This window comes from Eubalaena glacialis, chromosome 1 (genome assembly GCF_028564815.1).
Source record: "Eubalaena glacialis isolate mEubGla1 chromosome 1, mEubGla1.1.hap2.+ XY, whole genome shotgun sequence".
NCBI classification, from domain to species: domain Eukaryota; kingdom Metazoa; phylum Chordata; class Mammalia; order Artiodactyla; family Balaenidae; genus Eubalaena; species Eubalaena glacialis.
This window is the reverse complement of record NC_083716.1, coordinates 81,148,683-81,171,822: the sequence shown is the minus strand read 5'-3', so window position 1 is coordinate 81,171,822 and position 23,140 is coordinate 81,148,683. Positions and strand designations below refer to the sequence as shown.

The following is a 23,140-nucleotide window of genomic DNA, read 5'->3' as shown; positions in this document are numbered from 1 at the left end:
AAAATAAGAATGTGTGTGTGTATGTGTGTGTGTGTGTGTGTAGTTTTAGTTTATCGTTCATCAAAGGAATTGTAACATCTTGGAAAGAACCTTGGCAATCCAAGCAAGTGATTTCTTTTTACAGACGAAGCCCAGAAAGGTTAAGTATTATGCTCAAGATTACATAGCTATTAAGTAGCTATGACACTTGACTCTGTTTTTACTGTGCCACAGGCTGCCTTTGGCACAATTTTCTGCTTTATTTATGAAGATATGGGTATTACTCCCATTTGTTTTGCTGAAATCCACGTACCATAAATTTAGTTTTCCCTGGAAACACTTGTCAAAACGATCCATCTGATGTTACTTGTTCTTGGCACCCAACACAGTGGCTGTCTTAGTCAGTGTGGGCAGTTATAACAAAGTACCATAGACTGAGTGGCTTATAAACAACAAATATATTTCTCAAGTCTGAGATCAGGGTGCCAGCATAGTTGGGTTCTGGTGAGGATCCTCTTCCAGGTTGTAGACTGCCAACTTCTTGTATCTTCACAAGGCAGAAAGAGGGCTACTTAATTCTCTGGGGTCTCTCTCATAAGGACACTAATCCCATTCAGGAGGGCTCCACCCTCATGAACTGATTACCTCCCAAAGGCCCTACCTCCTAATACTGCCATATTGGGGGTTAGGATTTCAACATATGAATTTGCCGGTGAGGGGGGGAATATTCCATTCATTGCAGTGCCTGACATACAGTAGGTACTCAAATATTTGTTGAATGCACGCTGCCTTTTGGTGATCAGTATTTCTAAATATTTACAAAGTATTCATTCAATGACCTTAAAGAATCCATGTATCATTGTAATACTCATCAGTTGCTCAAGAAGTAAAAAGTTCTAATTCCCTCCCTTACGTGTGTTTGTACTTCATAATGTTTTAGTTTAGTCTGCTGACAGAGGTTTTGTTTTCCTAATAATTTTTGTGACTTTTTGTTGTTTAAAAAATGAACTCAAAATTATACATTTAGTATTTGAAAACTTTAGAAATTGTTCAGAAAATTTAGAAAGATTATACAGACTAGAACGTTGAAAATAAATAGATTCAGATTCAAATGGGTTGCTTGTATTTTGCAGAAGGCAGTAGGCTACTCTTAGTGCAGAAGTTAGTTTGGCACACTGCAGTGTAAGCATCCTGGAAGTGATTATGAAATGTTTATTGGTAGTTTCATAAAATTATAGAATCAAATGTTTGAGTAGAAACTGGTTAAAGGTCATATTATTTAGGGATCATTACTGTAGAATGAACTATCTTTAATACTCTTGTTTTCTCAGAAGCACAAGGCAAATAGAAAAGATGTAACAAGACTTTCAGAGTAATCTGAGTACTACTTTTGTGGGGGCCGGGGCCTGGTGTATGTTTCATTTTGTTTTTTTAAATCCAGATTTGTAGTCAACAAATCTTCATATTTGTCTTAATGAACAAAATGGAGTTTACTTACAAATGCCTCTTTGGCACTACTAAACAGCTTCATTGAGGTATAATTGACTTACAATAAACTGCACATGTTTAAAGTATAAAATTTGATAATTTGAACATACTGTATATACCTGAAATCATCACCACAATCAAAATGATGGACAAATCCATCACTCCCAAAAGTTTCTTTGTGCCCTTTTATAATTTCTTCCTAGTACGACCTTCCCTACCCTCGCCCCATTCCAGGCAACCAGTGACTCCTCTGCTTTCTGTCACTACAAATTACCTTACGTTTTCTAGAATTTATATAAATGGAATCATACTCTTTCATTGTACTCCTTTCTTGTTGGGCTTCTATTATTGAGATTCACCCATATTGAAACATGTATCAGTAGTTTATTCCTTTTTATTGCTGAGCTGTGTTCCATTGTATGGCTGTATTAGTTTGTTTATCCATTCACTTGTTAATGGACATTTGAGTTATTTCTAGTTTTTGGCTGTTTCATATAAAGCTGTTATGAACATTTGTGTACAAGTCTTTGTATGGACATATGCTTTCATTTCTCTTGGTTAAATGTCTAGGAATGGAATGGCTCAATCAAGCGATAGGCTTATATTTAACTTGTTAAGAAACTGTGAAACCATCTCACATTACCACCAGCAGTGTATTAAAGTTCTAGCTCCTCCACATTGTCACCAACATATCAATCTTTTTAATTTTAGCCCATCTAAGATTAGCCATTGTGGTGTCTCATTTTGGTTTGAATTTGCATTTCCCTGATGGCTAACAGTGTTGAGTATTTTTTTTCATGTGCTGCTTATTTGAAGTGTTTCTTCAAATCTTTTGCCAATTTTTGATTGTGTTTGTTATTATTGCATTTTGATACTTTTAAAAATAGATTCTGAATACAAGTCTTTTATCATATATATGCTTTGCTCATATTTTCTCCTGGCCTGTCACTTGTTTTTCCATTCCCTTTGTAGTGTTCTTCAAAGAGCACATATTTTGATGAAGTCCAGTTTATCAGTTATGCTGTTAGTGTCATATCAAAGAAATCTTTGCCTAATTCAAGTTCACAGAGATTTTCTCTTATGCTTCTAGTTTTATATTTTAAGGTTTTCATTTAGATCTATGATTCATTTTGTGATTTTTTTAAATTGAAGTACAGTTGACTTAAAGTATTAGTTTCAGGTGTATGACATAATGATTCAATATTTTTATAGGTTATACTCCATTTAAAGTTATAAATTATTAACTATGTTCCCTGTGCTGTGCATTACATCCTTGTATCTTATTTACTTTAAACCTAGTAGTTCGTACCTCTTAACCCCCTTCCCCTATTATGCCCTTCTCCCCTATAATTCATTTTAAATTATATCCTAGTGCATATGAAGTGGTATCTCATTGTAGTTTTCATTTGCATTTCCCTATTGGTTTATGATGTTGACCATATTTTCATATGCTTATAGGCTTAATCTTTAGAAAAATGTCTATTCATGCCTTTTGTTCATTGGGTTATTTATTTTTTTAATATTGAGTTGTAAGAGTTCTTTATATATTCTAGATGCATCTTATATATTCTAGATGCATCTTATATATTCTATATATATATATATTTATATATTCTATTATATTTCCTAGTAGATATATGGTTTACAAATATTTTCTCCCATCCTTTTCACTTTCTTCATGATACCCTTTACAACACAAAAGTTTTTAATTTTAATGAAGTCTAATTTATATATTTGGTCTTTGGTATTTTGGTGTCATAGATCTAAGAAACCATTGCCTAATCCAAGGTTACAAAGATTTACATTTATGTTTTGTTTATAAGTGTATAGCTTTATAGTTTTAACTCTTACATTTAGATCTTTGACCCATTTTGAGTTAACTTTTGACTGTAGGGTGAGGTAGAGATTCAGTTTCGTTCTCTTGCTTGTGAGTATCCAGGTATCCTAGCACCATTTATTGAAAAGACTGTTCTTTTCCCATTGAGTTACCTTGCCACCCTTGTTGAAAATCACTTGACTTAATGTGAAGGTTTATTTCTGGATCCTAAATTCTATCCCATTGATCCATATGTCTAGTCTTAGGCTAGTTCCATGCTATCTTGATTACTGTAGCTTTGAAGTAAGTTTTGAAATGGGAAAGTTGAGTTCTCCAATTTTGTTATTCTTTCTCAGTACTGTTTTGGCTGTTCTGGGTTCCTTGAATTTCCATGAGTTTAGGATAAGCTTGTCAATTACTGTAAAGCTGGGAATCTGAAGAGGATTGTGTTGAATCTGTAAATCAATTTTGAGAGTATTGCCATCTTAATAATATCAAGTCTTCAGTCAATGAGCATCGGTATCTTTCCACTTATTTAAATCTTTAATTTCTTTTAACAGTGTATTGTAGTTTTCAGAATACAAGTCTTGTACTTTTTTTTTTTAGTTGAAGTATAGTGGATTTACAATGTTGTGCTAATTTCTGCTGTACAGTAAAGTGACTCAGTTATACAAACATATACATTCTTTTTTTATATTCTTTTCCATTATGGTTTATCCCAGGAGATTGGATATAGTTCCCTGTGCTATTCAATAGGACCTTGTTGTTTATCCATTCTACATGTAATAGTTTACGTCTACTAACCTCAAACTCCCAGTTCATCCCTCTCCCTCCCCCCTCTCCCGTGGCAACCACAAGTCTGTTCTCTATGTCTGTGAGTCTCTTTCTGTTTTGTAGATAGGTTCAGTTGTGCCATGTTTTAGATTCCACATATAAGTGATATCATATGGTATTTGTCTCTTTCTGACTTCACTTAGTATGATAATCTCTAGTTGCATTCATGTTGCTGCAAATGACATTATTTCATTCTTTTTTATGGCTGAGTAGTGGTATTCCATTGTATATATGTACCACATCTACTTTATCCATTCATCTGTCGATGGACATTGGGGTTGTTTCCATGTCTTGGCTATTGTGAATAGTGCTGCTGTGAACATAGGGGTGCATGTATCTTTTTGAATTGTAGTTTTATCTGGGTGTATGCCCAGGAGTGCGATTGCTGGGTCATATGGTAATTCTGTTTTTAGTTTTCTGAGGAACCTCCATGCTGTTTTCCACAGTGGCTGCACCAACTTACATTCCCACCAACAGTGTAGGAGAGTTCCCTTTTCTCCACACCCTCTCCAACATTTGTTATTTGTAGACTTTTTAATGATGGCCATTCTGACTGGTGTGAGTTGGCACCTCATTGTAGTTTTGATTTGCGTTTCTCTAATAATTAGCGATGTTGAGCATCTTTTCATGTGCCTACTGGCCATCTGTATATCTCCTTTGGAGAAATGTCTGTTAAGGTCTTCTGCCCATTTTTCAATTGGGTTGTTTGTTTTTTTTTTTGTTGAGTTGTATGAGCTGTTTGTATATTTTGGAGATTAAGCCCTTGTCAGTCACGTCATTTGCAAATATTTTCTCCCAGTACTCCGTAGGTTGTCTTTTTTTTTTTTTTTTATGGTTTCCTTTGCTGTGCAAAAGCTTGTAAGTTTAATTAGGTCCTGTTTGTTTGGTTTTGTTTTTATTTCTATTGACTTGGGAGACTGACTTAAGAAAACATTGGTACGATTTATGTCAGAGAATGTTTTGCCCATGCTCTCTTCTAGGAGTTTTATGGTGTCATGTCTTATGTTTAAGTCTTTAAACCATTTTGAGTTTATTTTTCTGCATGGTATGAGGGTGTGTTTTAACTTCATTGGTTTACATGCAGCTGTCCAACTTTCCTAGTACCACTTGCTGAAGAGACTTTTTCCTATTTTATGTTCTTGCCACCTTTGTTGAAGATTAATTGACTGTAGGTGTGTGGGTTTATTTCTGGACTCTCTTTTCCATTGCTCCATATATTGTGTTTTTGTACGAATACCACACTGTTTTGTTTATTGTAGCTTTGTAGTATTGTCTGAAGTCTGGGAGAGTTATGCCTCCTGCTTTGTTTTTTTCCTCAGGATTGCTTTGGCAATTCTGGGTCTTTTATGGTTCCATATAAATTTTTGAGCATGGGAAATTTTTCTATTTCTTTGAATCATCTTTAATTTCCTTTATTAATGTTTTATACTTCTCAGAGTATAAGTCTTTCAGTTCCTTGGTCAGGTTTATTCTTAGGTATTTTATTTTTTTTGGTGTGATTTTAAAAGGTTTATTTTATTTATTTATTTTTTTTTACATTCCCTTTCTGGTATTTCATTGTTAGTGTAAAGAAATGCAACCGATTTCTGAATGTTAATCTTGTATCCTGGTACTTTGGTGAATTCATTTATTAGATATAGTAGTTTCTGTGTGGAGTCCTTAGGGCTTTCTATATATAGTATCATGTTATCTGCATATAGTGACAATTTTACCTCTTCCCTTCCGATTTGAATACCTTTTACGGTAAGTCCCCTACATACGAACCTTCAAGTTGGGAGCTTTCAAAGATTCGAATGTGCGTTCACATGTCTAATCATGTAAGTTAGTTCTGTTTGAGGAGGCACTGTTAGTTTTTGAGGCAGAGGACCTGGACATAGAACGGTACACAAAGGTTGCAGCAGCCATTCAGAATACAATCCAGTGCTAGTCTGTGTCTTCTATGACAAGAAAAAAAGAGCTACTACCCAGATATCACCGGATCATTTTTTTTAAGAGGTTAGATAGAATTGAATCCAGCAAGGAACCAGAACCTGTGCCACCAACGTCAGGCATGAGTGAAATTGCAGCTTGCCCTCCATCTCCTATTGCTGATGATCCTTCAGCTCTACCATCTCCCACCTCCTCTCCCTCCTCCAGTCAGTAACTCTTCTTACCTATTCACTCGATGCCAGCCCCTATATGCCAGCTGTTGTACTACTGTACTTTTCCAGGTACTGTACTGTAAGATTAAAAATGTTTTATTTTTTGTGTTTGTTTGTTATGCATTATTTGTGTGAAAAGTGTTATAAACCTATTACAGTACAGTACTATATAGATGATTGTTAGTTGGATACCTAGGCTAACTTTGTTGGACTTACGAACAAGTTGGACTTACGAACATGCTTTCGTAATGGAACTCATTGGTATATAGTGGACTTACTGTATTTCTTTTTCTTGTCTGATTGGTGTGGCTAGGCCTTCCAATACTATGTTGAAAAGAAGTGGTGAGAGTGGGCATCCTTGTCTTGTTCCAGATTTTAGTGGGAAGACTTTCAGCATTTCAACATTGAGTATTATATTGGCTGTGGGTTTGTTATAAACGGCTTTTATTATGTGGAGATATGTTCCCTCTGTACCCACTTTGGTAAGAGATTTATCGTGAATGGATGTTGAATTTTGTCAAATGCTTTTTCTGCATCTGTTGAGATGATTGTGTGGTTTTTGACTTTTCTTTTGTAATGTGGTGTATTACATTGATTGATTTGCGTGTGTTGACCCATTCTTGTGAACTTGGGATGAATCCCACTTGGTGGTGGTGTATGATCTTTTTTATGTGTTGTTGCATTCAGTTTGCTGATATTTTGTTGAGAATTTTTGCATCTATATTTATCAAAGATATTGGCTTGTAACTTTCTTTTTTGGTGGTATCTTTGTCTGGTTTTGATATCAGGGTGATGGTGGCTTCATAGAATGTCTTTGGGAGTGTTCCCTCCTCTTCAGTCTTGTGGAAGAGTTTGAGAAGGATCGATATAAGTTCTTTGTATGTTTGGTGGAATTCGCCTGTGAAGCCATCTGTTCCTGGACTTTTGTTTGTAGGGAGTTTTTTTTTTATTACTATTACAGATTCTATTTCACTGCTAGTGATTGGACTGTTCAAATTATCTATTTCTTCTTGATTCAGTTTTGGTGGGCTGTATGTTTCTAGAAAGTTGTCCATTTCTTGTAGGCTGTCAAATTTGTTGGCATATAATTGTTCATAGTATTTTCTTATGGCTTTTTATATTTCTGTGGTGTTGGTTGAGATTTCTCCTTTTCATTTCTTATTTTGTTTATTTGGGTTCTCCCTCTTTTCTTCTTGGTGGTCCTGGCCAGAGGTTTGTCAATTTTGTTTATCCTTTCAAAGAACCAGCTCTTGGTTTTAGTGATATTTTCTTTTTTTTTTTTAAATCTCTATTTTATTTATTTCCTCCCTGATCTTTATTATTTCCTTCCTTCTGCTGACTTTAGGTTTCATTTGTTCTTCTTTTTCTAATTCTTTTAGGTGGTAGGTTAGGTTGTTTACTTGAGATTTTTCTTGTTTTTTGAGGAAGGCCTGTATCACTGTCAACTTCCCTCTAAGAACTGCTTTTCCTGCATCCCATAGATTTTGTATGGTTGTGTTTTTATTGTTGTTTGTCTCAAGGTATTTTTTAATTTCCTTTCTGATTTCCTTGTTGACCCATTGGTTTTTTAGTAGCATGTTGCTTAGTCTCCATGTAATCATATATTTTTTTTTCATTTCTTTTCCTGTGGTTGATTTCTAGTTTCATGCTGTTGTGGTCAGAGAGGATGCTTGAAATATTTTCTGTACTCTTAAATTCGTTGAGGTTAGTTTTGTGCCCTAGTATGTGGTCAGTCCTAGAGAATGTTCCATGTGCACTTGGAAAGAATGTGTTCTGTTTTTTTTTTTTTTCGGCTGTAATGTCCTGAAAATATCAATTAAGTCTGACTGTTCTATTGTATCATTTAGGATCTCTGTTGCCTTACTGATTTTCTGTTTGGAAGATCTGTCCATTGATGTGAGTGGGGTGTTAAGGTCTCCTAATATTATTGTATTCCCATCAGTTTCTCCCTTTATGTCTGTTAGTGTTTGTTTTATGTATTTGGATGCTCTTATATTAGGTGCATATATGTTGACCAGTGTAAAATCTTCTTCTTGTATTGATCCTTTTATCATTATATAGTTTCCTTCTTTATCTTTCTTTATGGCCTTTGTTTTGAAGTATTTTGTCTGATACGAGTATTGCAACTGTGGCTTTCTTGTCATTTCTGTTTGCATGAAATATCTTTTTCCATCTCCTCACTTTCAATCTGTGTGTGTCCTTTTCTCTAAGGTGGCTCTCTTGTAGGCAGCAGCATATTGTAGGCTCTTGTTTTTTTACCCAGTTTGCCACTCTGTTTTTTGATTGGAGCATTCAGTCCATTGACATTTAAGGTAATTATTGATACATATATATTTATTGCCATTTTAAACCTTGTTTTCCAGTTGATTCTATGTTTTTTCTTTGTTCCTTTTTCTTTTTGTGGTTTGATGATTTCCTTTTATTTTATGCTTGTGTTCTTTTTGTTTTTTGTGAATCTGTTGTATGTTTTTGATTTGTGGTTGCCCTGTTTTTCAAGTATGTTAACCCCTTCCTATATTTGCTTGCTTTAGATTGATAGTCGTATAGGCTCTAACACATTCTAAAAAAAAGAATCTACATTTTCTTACTTTCCTTCCCCACATTTTATGATTTTGATGTCCTTTTTTACATCTTCACGTTTATCCTTTTGCTGTTCCTTGTGTTTATCATCGCTTTCACAAATAGGTTTTTTCTTTTTCTTTTTGCTCTGTATACCGGCTAATTCAAGTGATTTACTTTCCAGTTGTGATTTCCTCCTTCCTATATCTTCCTGCTTCTTTTCTGTTTAGAGAAGACCTTTCAATATTTCTTTTAGGATAGGTTTAGTATTGCTGTATTCTTTTAGTTTTTGCTTATTTGAGAAATTCTTTATTTCTACACTATTCTAAATGATGACCTTGCTGGGTAGAGTATTCTAGGTTGCAGATTTTTCCCTTTCAAGACTTTGAATGTATTTTGCCACTCCCTTCTGGCTGCAACGTTTCTTTAGAGAAATTAACTGATAGCCTTATGGGGGTTCCCTTGTAATTAACTCTTTTTCTCTTGCTGCCTTTAGAATCCTCTTTTTATTTTTAACTTTTGCCATTTTTATTATAATATGTCTTGGTGTAGGTCTGTTCGGGTTCACCTTGTTTGGGACCCTCTGTGCTTCCTGCATATCTGTTTCCTTCTTTAGGTTTGGGAAGTTTTCAGCCATAATTTCTTCAAATACATTTTCAATCCCCTTTTTTCTTTGTTCTCCTTCTGGAATCCCTACTATGTGTAGATTGGCACACTTTATATTATTCCACAGTTCTCTTATATTACTTTCATGTTTTTTTTTTCATTTGGCTTTCTGTCTGTTGTTTTGATTGGGTTATTTCCATTATTCTATCTTCCAGATCTCATATTCTTTCTTCTGCATTATTCATTCTGCTATTCGTTGCCTTTAGCTCAACTTTCATCTCAGCAAATGAATTTTCCAGTTTTTCTTGTCTCCTCCTTATAGTTTCTAGTTCCTTTTTACAGTAATCTTCATTTCTGTTGATACCCTTTCTTAATTTCTTCAGTTTTTTCATTACCTCCTTTTTGAACTCAGTGTCTATTAGACTAAAGAGGTCTGTTTCATTGTTTGTTCCTTCAGGGGAATTCTCTGGATCTTTTAACTGGGAGCGATTCCTCTGCTTCTTCATTTTGCTTATATTTTTCTTACTCTGTGAGTTTAAGAGAAACAATTATTTACTGTAGTCTTGGAGGGCTATTTATATGCGGATGTGTCCCTGTGTAGCTTGTGTTTAATATTTTTTTGGCTTGAGGGCTGATGACATTAAAAAAAGATCCAAATTGAACTAAGGAGATGAAAACATCAATTTCTGAGATGAAAAATATACTGAATGGGATTAACAGCAGATATTTCAGAACAAAATATTAATGAATTGAACACACAGCAACAGAAATTATTCAAAATGTAGAAGGAAAAAATAATGAAAAACATGAATAGAGCACCTGTGTGTCTCCCTATTTTTTTGAACATGAATATCTTTTTAAATACAGTTATAATAACTGTTTTAATGTCCTTTTCTGTGAATTCCAGCATCTGTGTCATTTCTAGGTCAGTTTCAATCATTAATTTTTTCATTATGGGTTGTGTTTTTCTTTTTTTTTTGTATGCCTGATCATTTTTGTTTGGAGGGCAAACATTTTGAATTTTATTTTACTGGATGCTGGATATTTTTATATTCCTATAATATTTGTGAGGCTTGTTGTACAGTTATATGGAAACCTTTCAGGTCTTGCTTTTAAGGTTTGTTGGCAGGATCAGGCCCGTGTTTAGTCTAGAGCTAATTATTTCCCACTACTGAGGCAAGACCTTTTTGAGTACTCCACCCAATGCCCCATGAATTTTGAGGTTTTCCAGTTTGTCTGGTGGGAACAGTCACTATTCTTGGCCCTGTTTGAATGCTGAGTTCTGTGTCTTCTAATTTTTTGTGTGCTTCTGTCCTTAGCCTCAGTTAGTTTCTTCATATGCCTGCCCTTATCAGTGTTCTGCTGCACACCCAAAGGGTGTCCTCTTTAGATCTCTGGAGTTCTCTCCCTGTCCAGCTCTCTCCTCTGGTACTATATCCTTTGAACCTAGCTGCCTTGGTCTCCTCAGACTGTCAGCTCCACCTCATCAACTCAGGGAGTTACCTGGGCTCTACTTAGGAGGGGACTCCCTGTGCTATGGCCTGGAAACTAAGGCAGAAAGCTGTGCAATCACTTGTTTTTTGTTCCTCCAAGGATCAGTGTACTTTGTTACCTAATGTTCAGTATCTTGAAAATCATTGTTTCATATATTGGGGTTTGTGTTTTTTTTAATTGATTTTGTTTGTTTTTAGTTGTTTCCAGTGTGAGAGTAAATCTGGTCCATGTTACTTGATCTTGACTATAAGAGGAAGTCTCTTTAGTCTGTTTTAGAGCATAAGAATTGATGGCTCCTAACGTTTCTTTCTACTCTGAGCTCTTTGATTTTGTTTTACGTATCTTTGACAGCTCAATTGCCCATTTCCACAGTATCCCATTCTCTCCTCAGAACACTTAACTATCTGCTGTTGGTGCTTGGAAGGTTGCTTGGGATTAACTCTGGGTTATGAATGAACCTGGTTTATCATACAAACAGACTACATAGAATGATGGCAGTCAAGGTGTAACAGCAGAAAATGGGTGTGTTCTCTAATACTATTCTTAACATATTTAGAGTTGTCCTAATCTAGTTTTTTAGGATGTTGTTAAAGAGTTCCCTTCAGGGAACATAAAGGCAAATATGACTTTAATTGGAATCTTTTATGTTTAACAACCACAGAGCTATGGAACTAACATTTATATTCTAAAATAATTACAGGGACTTCCCTGGAGGTCCAGTGGTTAAAACTTCACCTTCCAATGCACGGGGTGCGGGTTTGATCCCTGGTCGGGAAGCTAAGATCCCACATGCCTCATGGCCAAAAAACCAAAAAACATAAAACAGAAGCAATATTGTAACAAATTCAATAAAGAGTTTAAAAATAGTCCACATCAAAAAAATCTTTAAAGTAATTACAGCAACTTTTCTTTCATTTCAGTGGATAATATTCAACTGTAAGATATTCAGCTGTAAGATAAGCATGTAAGATATCTCAGACCTGTATTTTGCTTAAAGGAGGGAGAATGAAGACCTTGGCTTTAATGCTGCCACTTATTAGTTATATAAACTTATTTAAATCTTTTCATTTCTGAATCTATTTTTCCTATACAAAAGAAGATACTAGCAACACTATTCTGAAAGGATGACATGGGTAATGTATAAAAATACCTTATAAATCAGTATTTTTCAAGATTTTTGGATCACAACCCACTTATAAATACATTTTATGTGGATAGCTCATGCATATGTGTGTGTGTGTATTTGCAACACAAAATTTACTACTATATGTGATATGCACCAGTATTTCCTGTTCTATTTCACTGAAAAGTAAACCTTTGGTAGTGACCCATTAATGGGTGATATCTCACAGTTTAAAATACATTGTCTATATAAAGAAAAAAACCTATGAGGTACCATATTAATATAAGGTTGACATACTTAGCTTATATGCTGTTAGTTCTGTTATCAAGTTCGAATATAGTATAGTTAAATATATATAACTTTATTAACTTATTTAAGATTATGTTCCCACATTTTTAGTTTTAATCTTTCTTTTCCCTATAAGCGGGCTAGTAATAACTTATAGTTAAGAGATACCTCTGAGTTTTAACTTTTAAACAATGAAATTTAAGTGGTTTCTTATGCTAAGAATTACAGTTCTGAGACATGTTGAAGTCCTAGAACTAATACTAGCTTTGTTTTTTACTTAGTTTTCTTGATACGGTACCAATTTTTTTTTCCTATTTTTTTCTATATCACTTAAAATAAATAAGATTTATAAGCAGTAAAACAGATGCCATCATAGTAAAACTTGTGAATTAAAATTTTAAAGATACTTGGTTATCTTTTGGTTAACTAAAGTAATAAATGGCTAAGGGTAGTTAAGTCCATTGTTTGTGATCCACTAGCCAAAAGAAGTTTGAATCTATCCTACATTTTGTATAAATATGTGCCACAAAAAACACACATTGCAGCATTTTTCACAGAAGGCATCCAGGCTTTCCTAATCACCAAGAAACTGACGAGGGCTGATGTTCTCTAGTGACCTTCTTCCATAGGTTCTGCTGCACTGGTAGAAACCAACTCTGTTAAAAGCAGGCTGTAGTGTCACATATTCTTCTTGACAGACCCTTCATTAGAATAGAAGTTCTCTCTGCAGTGGAGGCCTTCCCTGCTCCCTGTCTCCTAGGTTTAACCTTCTCTATTTCTAGAATTAAAGATCCTTAGTTTAGAAAGAAACATGGAAGAGCTCACATAGCTGGTTGTGGTATAAGCGATAGCATGTAATTTTGTAAATTTATAAACGGTTCTTGGATTTTCTTCCCCTGTAGATAAATATGTTCCTGTTTTTCTTTATATAGACTCCAAACTTTCCAGAGTTGTAGGAAATCTGTTGCTGTGTAATACAGTGGAAAGAATTATGTGATCTAATGCTCAAATAATCTACTGGAGAACTTTGGATGTAAAAATGTTTCTTAGTGTGTTTTCCAGATGTCTGTGACCTTCTGAAATTGCTTTTCCTCCCAACTTAATTTTAAGGCTCTTAGATTGACTGAGTTGAGCTATAGAAATTAATGAAGTAGAATGCTTGAACTGAATAAACTGGAAGAAAATCTCTCTCTCTAGAAAGCCATTATCAACATAACAAAAACATTTTATAGAAACTCAACTCCCAAATGGTGATATGTTATAGGTGGGAAATGGCGAGTTAATTGAAATATTATGTCAATAAAGAGTTATACGTGATGTAATTTTCAAATAGTTAGGGACCAATAGAATCTATCTATTGTAACACAAACTATGCTAAACATAAGTTTAATGTTTCTTTGATTCATTCAGGTTATGGATGTGTAGACATTCTGGTTGAAAGTATTACATGTGATATTTTAGTGTTTCATAAGGTATTTTTCTTAATACTTTCTCCCAGCATTTACTGAATATTCTATATTGTATTAGTGCCTCTCCTGGTGCTCCGTCTATGGTAGTCACATAGCTAAGTTTACTGAAGCTGTCAACAGTGTGATATACTTAAGGAAACAAAATTCTGATTGATTCTGATCTGTTTCTTTCAGAAAAATCACCACCCATGTCATGGATTTTATCTGATTGTGTAGATCAGATTTCCTTATTCTGGATATCATGGTAACAGTATAGGAAATATGCATTATTTCTCATTTCTGCAAGTAGAATTCACTGCTGAAGGAAGAAATTTTTTAAGCTACAGCCAAATTCATTTTGGTACCTTTTATGGAAATCGTGATTTTGTTTTTACTTTTTTATAACCTTTCGCAAAAGGTATGAACAAGCAAAGAGCACATCTCATTAGGCAAGTCCACATTAATAAGAATGCCTAGAAGAGGATTGATTCTTCAGACCCGGACCCACTGGCTACTGTTGGGTCTCGCTTTACTCTGCAGTTTAATATTATTTTTGTACCTTCTGGAATGTGCCCCCCAGACTGATGGAAATGCATCTCTTCCCGGTATCGTTGGTGAAAATTATGGTAAAGAGTATTATCAAGCCCTCCTACAGGAGCAAGAAGAACATTATCAAACCAGAGCAACCAGTCTGAAACGCCAGATTGCCCAATTAAAACAAGAATTGCAAGAAATGAGTGAGAAGATGAGATCACTGCAAGAGAGAAAGAATGTAGGGGCTAATGGCATAGGCTATCAAGGCAACAAAGAGCAAGCACCTAGTGATCTTTTAGAGTTTCTTCATTCACAAATTGACAAAGCTGAAGTTAGCATAGGAGCCAAACTGCCTAGTGAGTATGGAGTCATTCCCTTTGAAAGTTTTACCTTAATGAAAGTATTCCAGTTGGAAATGGGTCTCACTCGCCATCCTGAGGAAAAACCAGTTAGAAAAGATAAGCGAGATGAATTGGTAGAAGTTATTGAAGCTGGCTTGGAGGTCATTAATAATCCTGATGAAGACGATGAACAGGAAGATGAGGATGGTCCCCTTGGAGAAAAACTGGTATTTAATGAAAATGACTTCATAGAAGGTAATGTGAAAACAGTGTTGGTCCATAGTTATGTTAGTATGACAAAATTCTGTTATTGTATGCTGTAATATGTCAGTCATTATCCACAGTATTAAAACATTTAAATTTTTACCCACTAAATTCCACCAAGAATTTGAAGTGGCTTTTTAGAAAAAGTTATAATGTGATCATGATAAAATAGAAAATAAGGACCAGGGAAATAGAATAAATCTAAGTTTATATAGTAAAATACTCCCCAAGTTGAAGGGCTCTTAGGGTTGTATATGTTTTTGCACGTATATGTATTTGCATTCATCTCTTAACTGGTCTTGATGTTCCTTTTTTATATTTTTTAAAATGTATGAACTAAGGCTCAAGATTTGAAAACCATTTGCTAAAGGAAAGAAAAAGAACCTAATTTAGATTAGTGATTGTTCTGTATTTTGAGTGGAGGAGAAACACATGTCAGAACATCAAGAGGCATACATAGTTTTGAAAAGCATATTTGGCATTTGGAAAAGTAAAGAAATAAACCTATTTTCCTAATACAGACTGCAGAAAGGGCATAGGATTTTTATATGTCAAAATGGGACATGACTCAAAAGTTGAGGAACACTTGTATAAATTTAAGATATTTGTTGATTAATATAAACAGGAATAATTGTAAATCCCAACCCATCTCCATCTTAATACCCCCTGCTAGATATTTAATTGTAGACTTAAAACCATTTTGGATACAAATATGTCTTGAAAGTTCTCTTTGCTCGATTCTGTAAACAGTATACCACGTGTAGGTTTTTTTTTTTTTTTTGACCCTAAATCATCATGGGTATCACTTGTTGTAATATAATATAATACCTTGAGCCTTTGGAGGCCATCAGGGAGGGCCTTGTGCTTTTCTGTGGCATTTTAGCTGTCTTCTCCTTATAGCCACCTCTTTTTTCCCCTGTCACTTCCTGCAATTTTTGATGGGTTGTTTCTTTCAAAACGCTTGTAATTTTTCTGAAAGCTCAGCTTTTTGTCTTTTCACTGTATATGTTTGTAGCTTATGGCAGAATTGAAAGCTGCAGAGGAAATAAGATAACTAAGATATGTAAAATGTCTTCATGTCTGCCTAAAAAGGAAGGAACCTGTGCCAGTTTTATATTCTGCGGCTTCTGCTTTTCTTATAACTCTCCTCGGATTCTGTCATTTACAGGATTTTTCTCTGCATGGAACACATTTTGTCCCTTGCTTTTCCTCCATTGTGCTACTTCCCTCATCAAAAAAAATAATTACTGACAATGATTTAGTAACTCGTGTTTCTCTACCAGACTTCAGCTTCGATGTCACTTCTTCTGGGAGGTGATCTCCAACCTGCAAGTTTAAGATAGCAGTACTTCTTAGCTTCTACCCTGTGTCCCATCTCATAGCACTTGTCATAGTATATGGCATTGCCCATTTTCTGATTTGTAGTTCCTGATACACTGTAAGCCTCAGGAGGAGTGGGACCGGTTAATCTTGTTCATCATTTTATTTCCAGATATTGACTGACTCACACATCTATAGGTCTAACCTCTCTCCTGAGTGTCACACTTAAAAACCAGATTGCCCAATAGACTTCCATACTTTATTCCCAAAGGTGTCTCATATCACCATGTTTAAATTTATACTGATTTTTCTTTGTCTGACTTCATTCTATCCAGAGTCTTGTGTGTTTGCATGTGTATATCACTGTATTGTTATTTCTTTATTTTTCTGTCTTCCTCACTAGACTGACCCTTCCAAAAAACTGGGACCATGTAGCCCTCTTTATACCATCAGTGCCTGACACAAATGCACTCAATTCATTTTTGTTAAGCTGAACCAAGTAATAGATGATTTGACTCTCAGGTCTAGAATTTAATATTGCTACAAGTAATTTCTTTATTTTCATCATTTGGTTTCTGTGTTGATAAGCTCTGCTATTAAAGTCATATATGAAAAGGAATCATTGTCATTTGGAGCATATTTTATGGGTTGAATAATATAGCAGAGTGGTGAACATTTTTTTAACCTCTCCTTTTAAAGAAACAGTTGTTGTTGACTATACTCTGGGGATAAAATTTTCACAAATATATAAAAACCCTACAAGTCTGGTATCACACTTTTGATCTTTGAGTAAAATCAATAGTCATATTGAACTTGTAAACTTTGACATGGAGACATCTTTGTTCCTAACTCTTTCCTTTAGGTTATTATCGCACTGAGAGAGATAAGGGCACACTGTATGAACTCTTTTTTAAGAAAGCAGACCTTATGGAATATAAACATGTGACTCTCTTCCGCCCTTTTGGACCTCTCATGAAAGTGAAGAGCGAGATGATTGACATTACTAGATCAATTATTAATATCATTGTGCCGCTTGCTGAAAGAACCGAAGCATTTGCACAGTTTATGCAGAACTTCAGGTAACTCCCGGGGCTTAGTGATTTGACTGAGCACTCCTAAAAAAAAAAAAGCACATTTCATGCCATTTTATTTAATTTACCTTCACTGAGTATGATTACTTAGAATTACAGAACAATTTTTTAGGCTTTAGGGAACTTTATGTTTTGATATTCCCTTTTTTCTTAAGGCATGTATATATAGTATATTGCGTTATTGACAACTTGAACTGTGAAGTAAATTGAGGGTGACAACTATTAGAAACTAAATTTGATTACCTTTATAACTGTGTTTGAATTCATTTTAGGACAAGTTGAATTTTTAAAAATAACGTTATTGACGTGTAACTTACATACAATAAAATCAACATATTCCAAGGATAGACGTTTCATGACTTTTGACAAATGTATACACCCATGTAACTGCCTCTCCAGTTAAGATATAGAACATTACTATCTCCCCAGAAAATTCCCCGAGAACAATTTGAATTTCAAAATTGAAAGAAATTTTAGAAATACAAATATTCAAGTAAACGTGGGAGAATGTTATTCCGTCTTGGGAAGCAGAGACTACAGCAGTTTTTAAAAGAATTTTTTTCTTTTTTTTAATCATTATTTTTAAATGCTGAAGTGTTAAAAAAATAACAACTACATATTAGGGTAATGATTTGAGGAAAGTTTTACTTTTTGTTTTAATTGAACAATTGTCATGTTTTTAATACTTTAATATGATAGTTTTAATTCTTTGTAGTCCCGATCTTTGTTCTCATTGAAGTTGTTGGATGTAAAAGTTAGTTAACACAGTTCTGTTGCAGAATATCTAGAAGTCATGCTTCCGAATGAGTTTTACGTTTTTGAAATTGCTTGCTTGAGATCTGATTTCCTAAAGCATTTTTTAATTGCCTTTCTTGGAATTACCTTCAGATGCTACATTATTCTTTACAGTTACTAATCTCAATCATGACAAATATTTACTCCTTGATGATAAGTATAATTTCTCTAATTAGCCAATCTGAAGACAAAGTAACTCTTGACCCCAAACTTGAGTTATTTATTTATTTGCTTTTGAACTGATTGAACTTATTTCCTTGAGTAGCTTATAATTTGCTTCTGAAGGCAATACCAAAGCAAAAGTTCCAAAAATGTTTTAAAATATGGCAAAATTCAGCAATATTGCCAGTTTTATATTTACTTAAAGCTTTGTGTGATTTCATTCTAAATGAGTAATGCTTCATTTGTTTTCTTGTTAAAGCTTCATGTGATTGCTTTCTGAATGAGTAGTGCCTCATATATTTTCCTGAATGAACTTTATTTTTCAATTCTGTTAGGGATGTATGTATTCATCAGGACAAGAGAATTCATCTCACAGTGGTGTATTTTGGTAAAGAAGGACTATCTAAAGTCAAGTCTATCCTAGAATCTGTCACAAGGTTGGTGAGCCATGTCCACATTGAAGTCCTTTATATATAATAATAGAAGAATGAGAATTTCAGATACTTAATGAATGAATAATTTTGAATAGCTGCTGTTAAAAGTTGGCTGAGCATGTGAGTGGTGGTGCTAGTAAGTTCCTCATTTCACCCCTAAGTTCACTCTAAATGACTCGTCTTCCCTTAACCTCTTAGACAGTGTGGCATGATTAGGGTGCTCTCACTCTGCGGCCCACTCACCTTGTATATATTTGCCTCCATTTATTCTTCCATTTCCTTCTTTTTGAACTCTTTCCCTTTTTCTAAATCTAATCCCTTCACTTTGATATCATCTCCTGAGCTTGTCTCTCTTGCTTGCCATCTTTCTTTCCTTCCATTTTCCTAAGTTCCTTCTCACCCTGCAAATGATGCTTAGGTCTCCCCTATCCTTAAGAGACCCCCACCTGACTCTACAGTACCCAGTAACTGCTATTAGGTTTCTGTCCTTTCACCTAAACCTCACAAAACAGTAGCTATCTAACCAAGCAACTCATATAGTACCTGGCACACAGTAGGTGCTCAGAGGTTTGAATGAATGAACTAGTAATTCCTTAATACTCCATTATTAATTCTGTAGCTTCTCAGCCTTTTCATCTCTAAGTTATGGGCCCAGAGTTCTGACCTAACTGCCAAATTCAGCCTTTTCTCTGTCATCCTCTTTGCTTTCTTACATTTGATACCTAACCAGTACTTCCTTCTTGAACCTCTCCTCTGATGTTTGTAAAATGTAAATATTTTGTAAATATAGATATGTTATAATGTAAGATATTAGGTTGATTGACTTTTCTGACCACATCAACTCTGTATCCTTTACTTGCTTCTTTACCTTTCTGCTAGTTGTGGCCATTCCCTAAGAGTCCAGCTTTGGCCGGCCATTCTTCTCGAATCGTTCAACTAACATTCATTGAGTCCCACCGACTATGTTCCAGGTACACTGCTCGGGAGTCTAACTGGGGTGGTTGGGATAGGACTGGGCACAGAGGAGGGAGTTGCAGTCCCTACCCCAAAGGGACTCTCACAGCACTGGATTATGAAAAACAAACATTGTCTTCTCCTCCGCCTTCACTGGCTCCTCCTCCTGATGGCCCTCTTTCAGTTCAGACGAAGGTTCTCATGATTCCCTGGGCTTGATGTCTGAGGGCCAGCGTCTTTCACTCATTCTCTACCTCTGATTAATCGGTTTCTGCTCACCGCACAGGACCTCTATTCTGTCCTTTCCTTGCTGCTGCCACCGCTCTAACCCACGCTCCCCTCCCTCCATTTCTTCCCTGTGTCTCTTCCCTCCTTACCATTTTCAGATCACCTACTAAGTACCAGTGACTCACGTTGGTGTTATTGAAGTTGTCCCTGCATTAATCAAGACTCCTCTGTGGCAAATGCTGGAAACTTATCTTGAATTTGGTTGAGGAAAATGGGAGCATTATTGAAGAATCTTGGATAACTCCCAGAATTAAAGGGATTATTATAACCAAATTTAATGAGAAGAAAACCAAAACAGGTTTGGTACCTTAGAGACTGGGACCAGAGACTTGAATACCATCAGAATTCTCTTGTCTTCTTGTCTGTTTTTCTCTGCATGTTGACTTCATTCTCCTGTTGCAGATTGGCTTCTTCCACATGTGAGGTATATGGCTGTTGGCGGCTCTGGGCTCACATCTTCTCAGCTTTGCCATCAGAGAGGAAAGAGCTTTCTCCCAGATCCAGTTGAGAAAATCCCAGGGAAGGACTTTTGCCCACTCTTGAGCCAGTCACTATGGCCAGGTGGGGTGGGGGTATTTTGATTAGCCCAGCTTGAGTCTGGTCCTCGCCCCTAGGAAATTACTGCGGTTGGGGTATTCTGTGATTAGTTCCTCCACTTGGTGCTGGGAGTGTGAGATGGTGATCAGCAGTTTCCCCAAAAGAAGGGAGAGATTTACAACATATAAAGGGGGCGGGGGAGGCATGGGCACTCAGAGCACTTGGAGTCCACTCCATGCACTGTTTGAGTCTTTGCTTCTGTCTCTCCATTTCCCATTCTATTTTAAGAGTAATCTTTTAAAAATGTTCCTTTTTTGATCCAGCTGTCCCCTAGTGCAGCAGTTCTCCAACTTTAACATCAGTAACCTGGAGTGACTTGTCCCAGGAGAGATGCAGATGCTCAGCTCCTCCCCTAGTATCTGATTCAGGGGCCTGGGGTGGGGCCTGAGAATATGTATTTCTGACCTGTTCCCGGGGAATTCTGATGCTGTGGGTGCATGGACTTGGCTGTGATAAACCACTGCCCTGGTGGAAAGACCCTGACTCCTCCTTGACTTTAGAACACTGACCAAGTTCTTCAACTTCTCATGGAAGGTACTCCTTAGTCTGACCCTTTTCTGGTCTTCTCTCATTGTTCCATTTTAGAATCCCTGTGTTCCAGTTTGACTTGTCTGATTCCTGTTCTTTAAAAAAACTTTCTACTTTCTTACCTCCTTGCCTTTGAGAATAATTAATTGGAATGACCTTTACACTCGCCACTGAATTCAGGATTTTAACTAAGGCATAACTTAAATTCTGCTTCTAACATCTTCTCTAACTACTTCAGACAAAAGCAGTCTTTTTTCCTCAGAACTGCTGTTCATTCATTCATTCAGAAAATATTTATTGAACTCCTGCCCTTTGAGGGGCGTTGTGTCCATAGTAATGAACAAAACAAAATCCCTGCTCTCATGGAGCTTACATTCTAGTGGGAGACACTAAAACAAACATGTCTGGTGGTACTGAGGAAAACAAAGCTGGGCAAGGGGATAGAGATTAAAGAGAAGGGAGGTCAGGGCTACTTCACATGTACCATGAGGGGATCCCTCTGATAAGGGGACATTTGAGCAAAGATCTGAAGAACTAGAGAGAAGAGCACTCTTTGTATGTATCATTCATGTGGATTGCATTATTTATTATCAAATATTATGCTATTTTTCCATGTGTATATTTCTTACCTCCCCAATAGGTTTTTAAGATCCTGAAGGGTAGTGGCCTATCAACACTTATTAACTTCACACCACTAGCATGTTGCCTCAAATGTGGGCATTTAGTTGACTGTCTGTTCCTGATGATGATCATACACATGAAACTGATCATTGCCTTTCCTTATATGAATGTAGACCCAACATAATAAATACCTGAAGGTAAAATATATTTTGTAAGTTGTGTTAAGAGAGTCAGCTTTAAGTGGAACTTACCATTTGTTGTATGTGCTTTCCTCATAGTGAGTCTAATTTTCACAATTACACCTTGGTCTCATTGAATGAAGAATTTAATCGTGGACGAGGACTAAATGTGGGTGCCCGAGCTTGGGACAAGGGAGAGGTCTTGATGTTTTTCTGCGATGTTGATATATATTTCTCAGCCGAATTCCTTAACAGCTGCCGGTTAAATGCTGAGCCAGGTGGGTAAAATGTTGGTAGGTGAGTTGAGTGTAGAATTTAGAACAATGTCAGCACATCCCATATTTTGAATCAAGTTAATTATGTTTTTTAAAGATTATATTTGGTGTAATTTAGCTGGAATATTAAGTAGAAAAGTGAAAATTTGCCCCTCTGAAGTTCATACCCCTTGTTCTTTTATGGCCAGATTCCAGTATATACATTTGGATTCAAATAAACAAATGCAAAGAAATAAAAAGTCTTGAAATTGACAAGGAGGAAGTAGCACCCATCAAAAAAGAGCAAAGCAGTAGTGTGATGTGTGAGATTCAGAAGCACTCTACCTCAGGCGGGTGGTGCCAACACACATGCAGGCGTGCACTCACGCAGAGGTCTAGATACAGATGGTGCTTGGTCTCCAGACTGTGCATTTTGGGATGATTACTATACTTTGTTTTACGTTGTACATATTTTTTGAAAATGTTAAGAGCAAATGACATTTTTATATATCAAATATTATTTTAAATGTGAAAAGGAAGTTTTCTATATTAAAATCTCATAGTAAATGTTTTTTTATATAGAACTACTCATATCATACAAATTATTATCTTCTTATTAATCATTTTGGTTAGGGATGGTTGTCAGGAACTCTCTGAGAGTCAAGTGGGTAAATGAGGGTTAGATTTACCTTTTTTGCACCAGGCAAAAATATATATTTTACGTTATTTCTTTAATGTAAAAGAAATAGATTTGCCTCTAGAAAATTGAGCTCCCCTTCCGTAAGTGGGCTTTAATGAAGATGAGGTGAACATCTGCTGGGGATCTTGTAATAAAAAGGCTGCCACATTACTTACAGGGTCCTTGACAATTTCTGAGTGCTACATATTATCACGTCTGATTGAGGACAGTCTCAGCAAGGGGTTCTCTGTTGAGGGGAGATGGGCTAGTTAGTTAGTCTTAAAGGCTAATGACAGGGCCTTTTGAGGGGGCTATTACATCAG

At 35.7% G+C, this 23,140-nt stretch overlaps 1 protein-coding gene across 3 annotated transcripts in view; it reads left to right on the top strand.

Moving 5' to 3' along the window:
• The window catches only part of CSGALNACT2 (chondroitin sulfate N-acetylgalactosaminyltransferase 2), a 46,376-nt gene that overhangs the window by 4,672 nt on the left and 18,564 nt on the right, over positions 1-23,140 (top strand). For 2 of the 3 annotated variants that reach the window (XM_061198226.1, XM_061198230.1), the window contains exons 2-5: positions 13,972-14,906; positions 17,098-17,314; positions 18,619-18,720; positions 21,984-22,162. In XM_061198226.1, coding sequence (XP_061054209.1) covers positions 14,246-14,906; positions 17,098-17,314; positions 18,619-18,720; positions 21,984-22,162 — 1,159 coding nt within the window. In that variant the 5' untranslated portion in view covers positions 13,972-14,245. Of the gene's footprint in view, positions 1-13,971; positions 14,907-17,097; positions 17,315-18,618; positions 18,721-19,647; positions 19,689-21,983; positions 22,163-23,140 lie in introns of those variants that run through there. The other variant, XM_061198233.1, reaches the window with a different exon arrangement.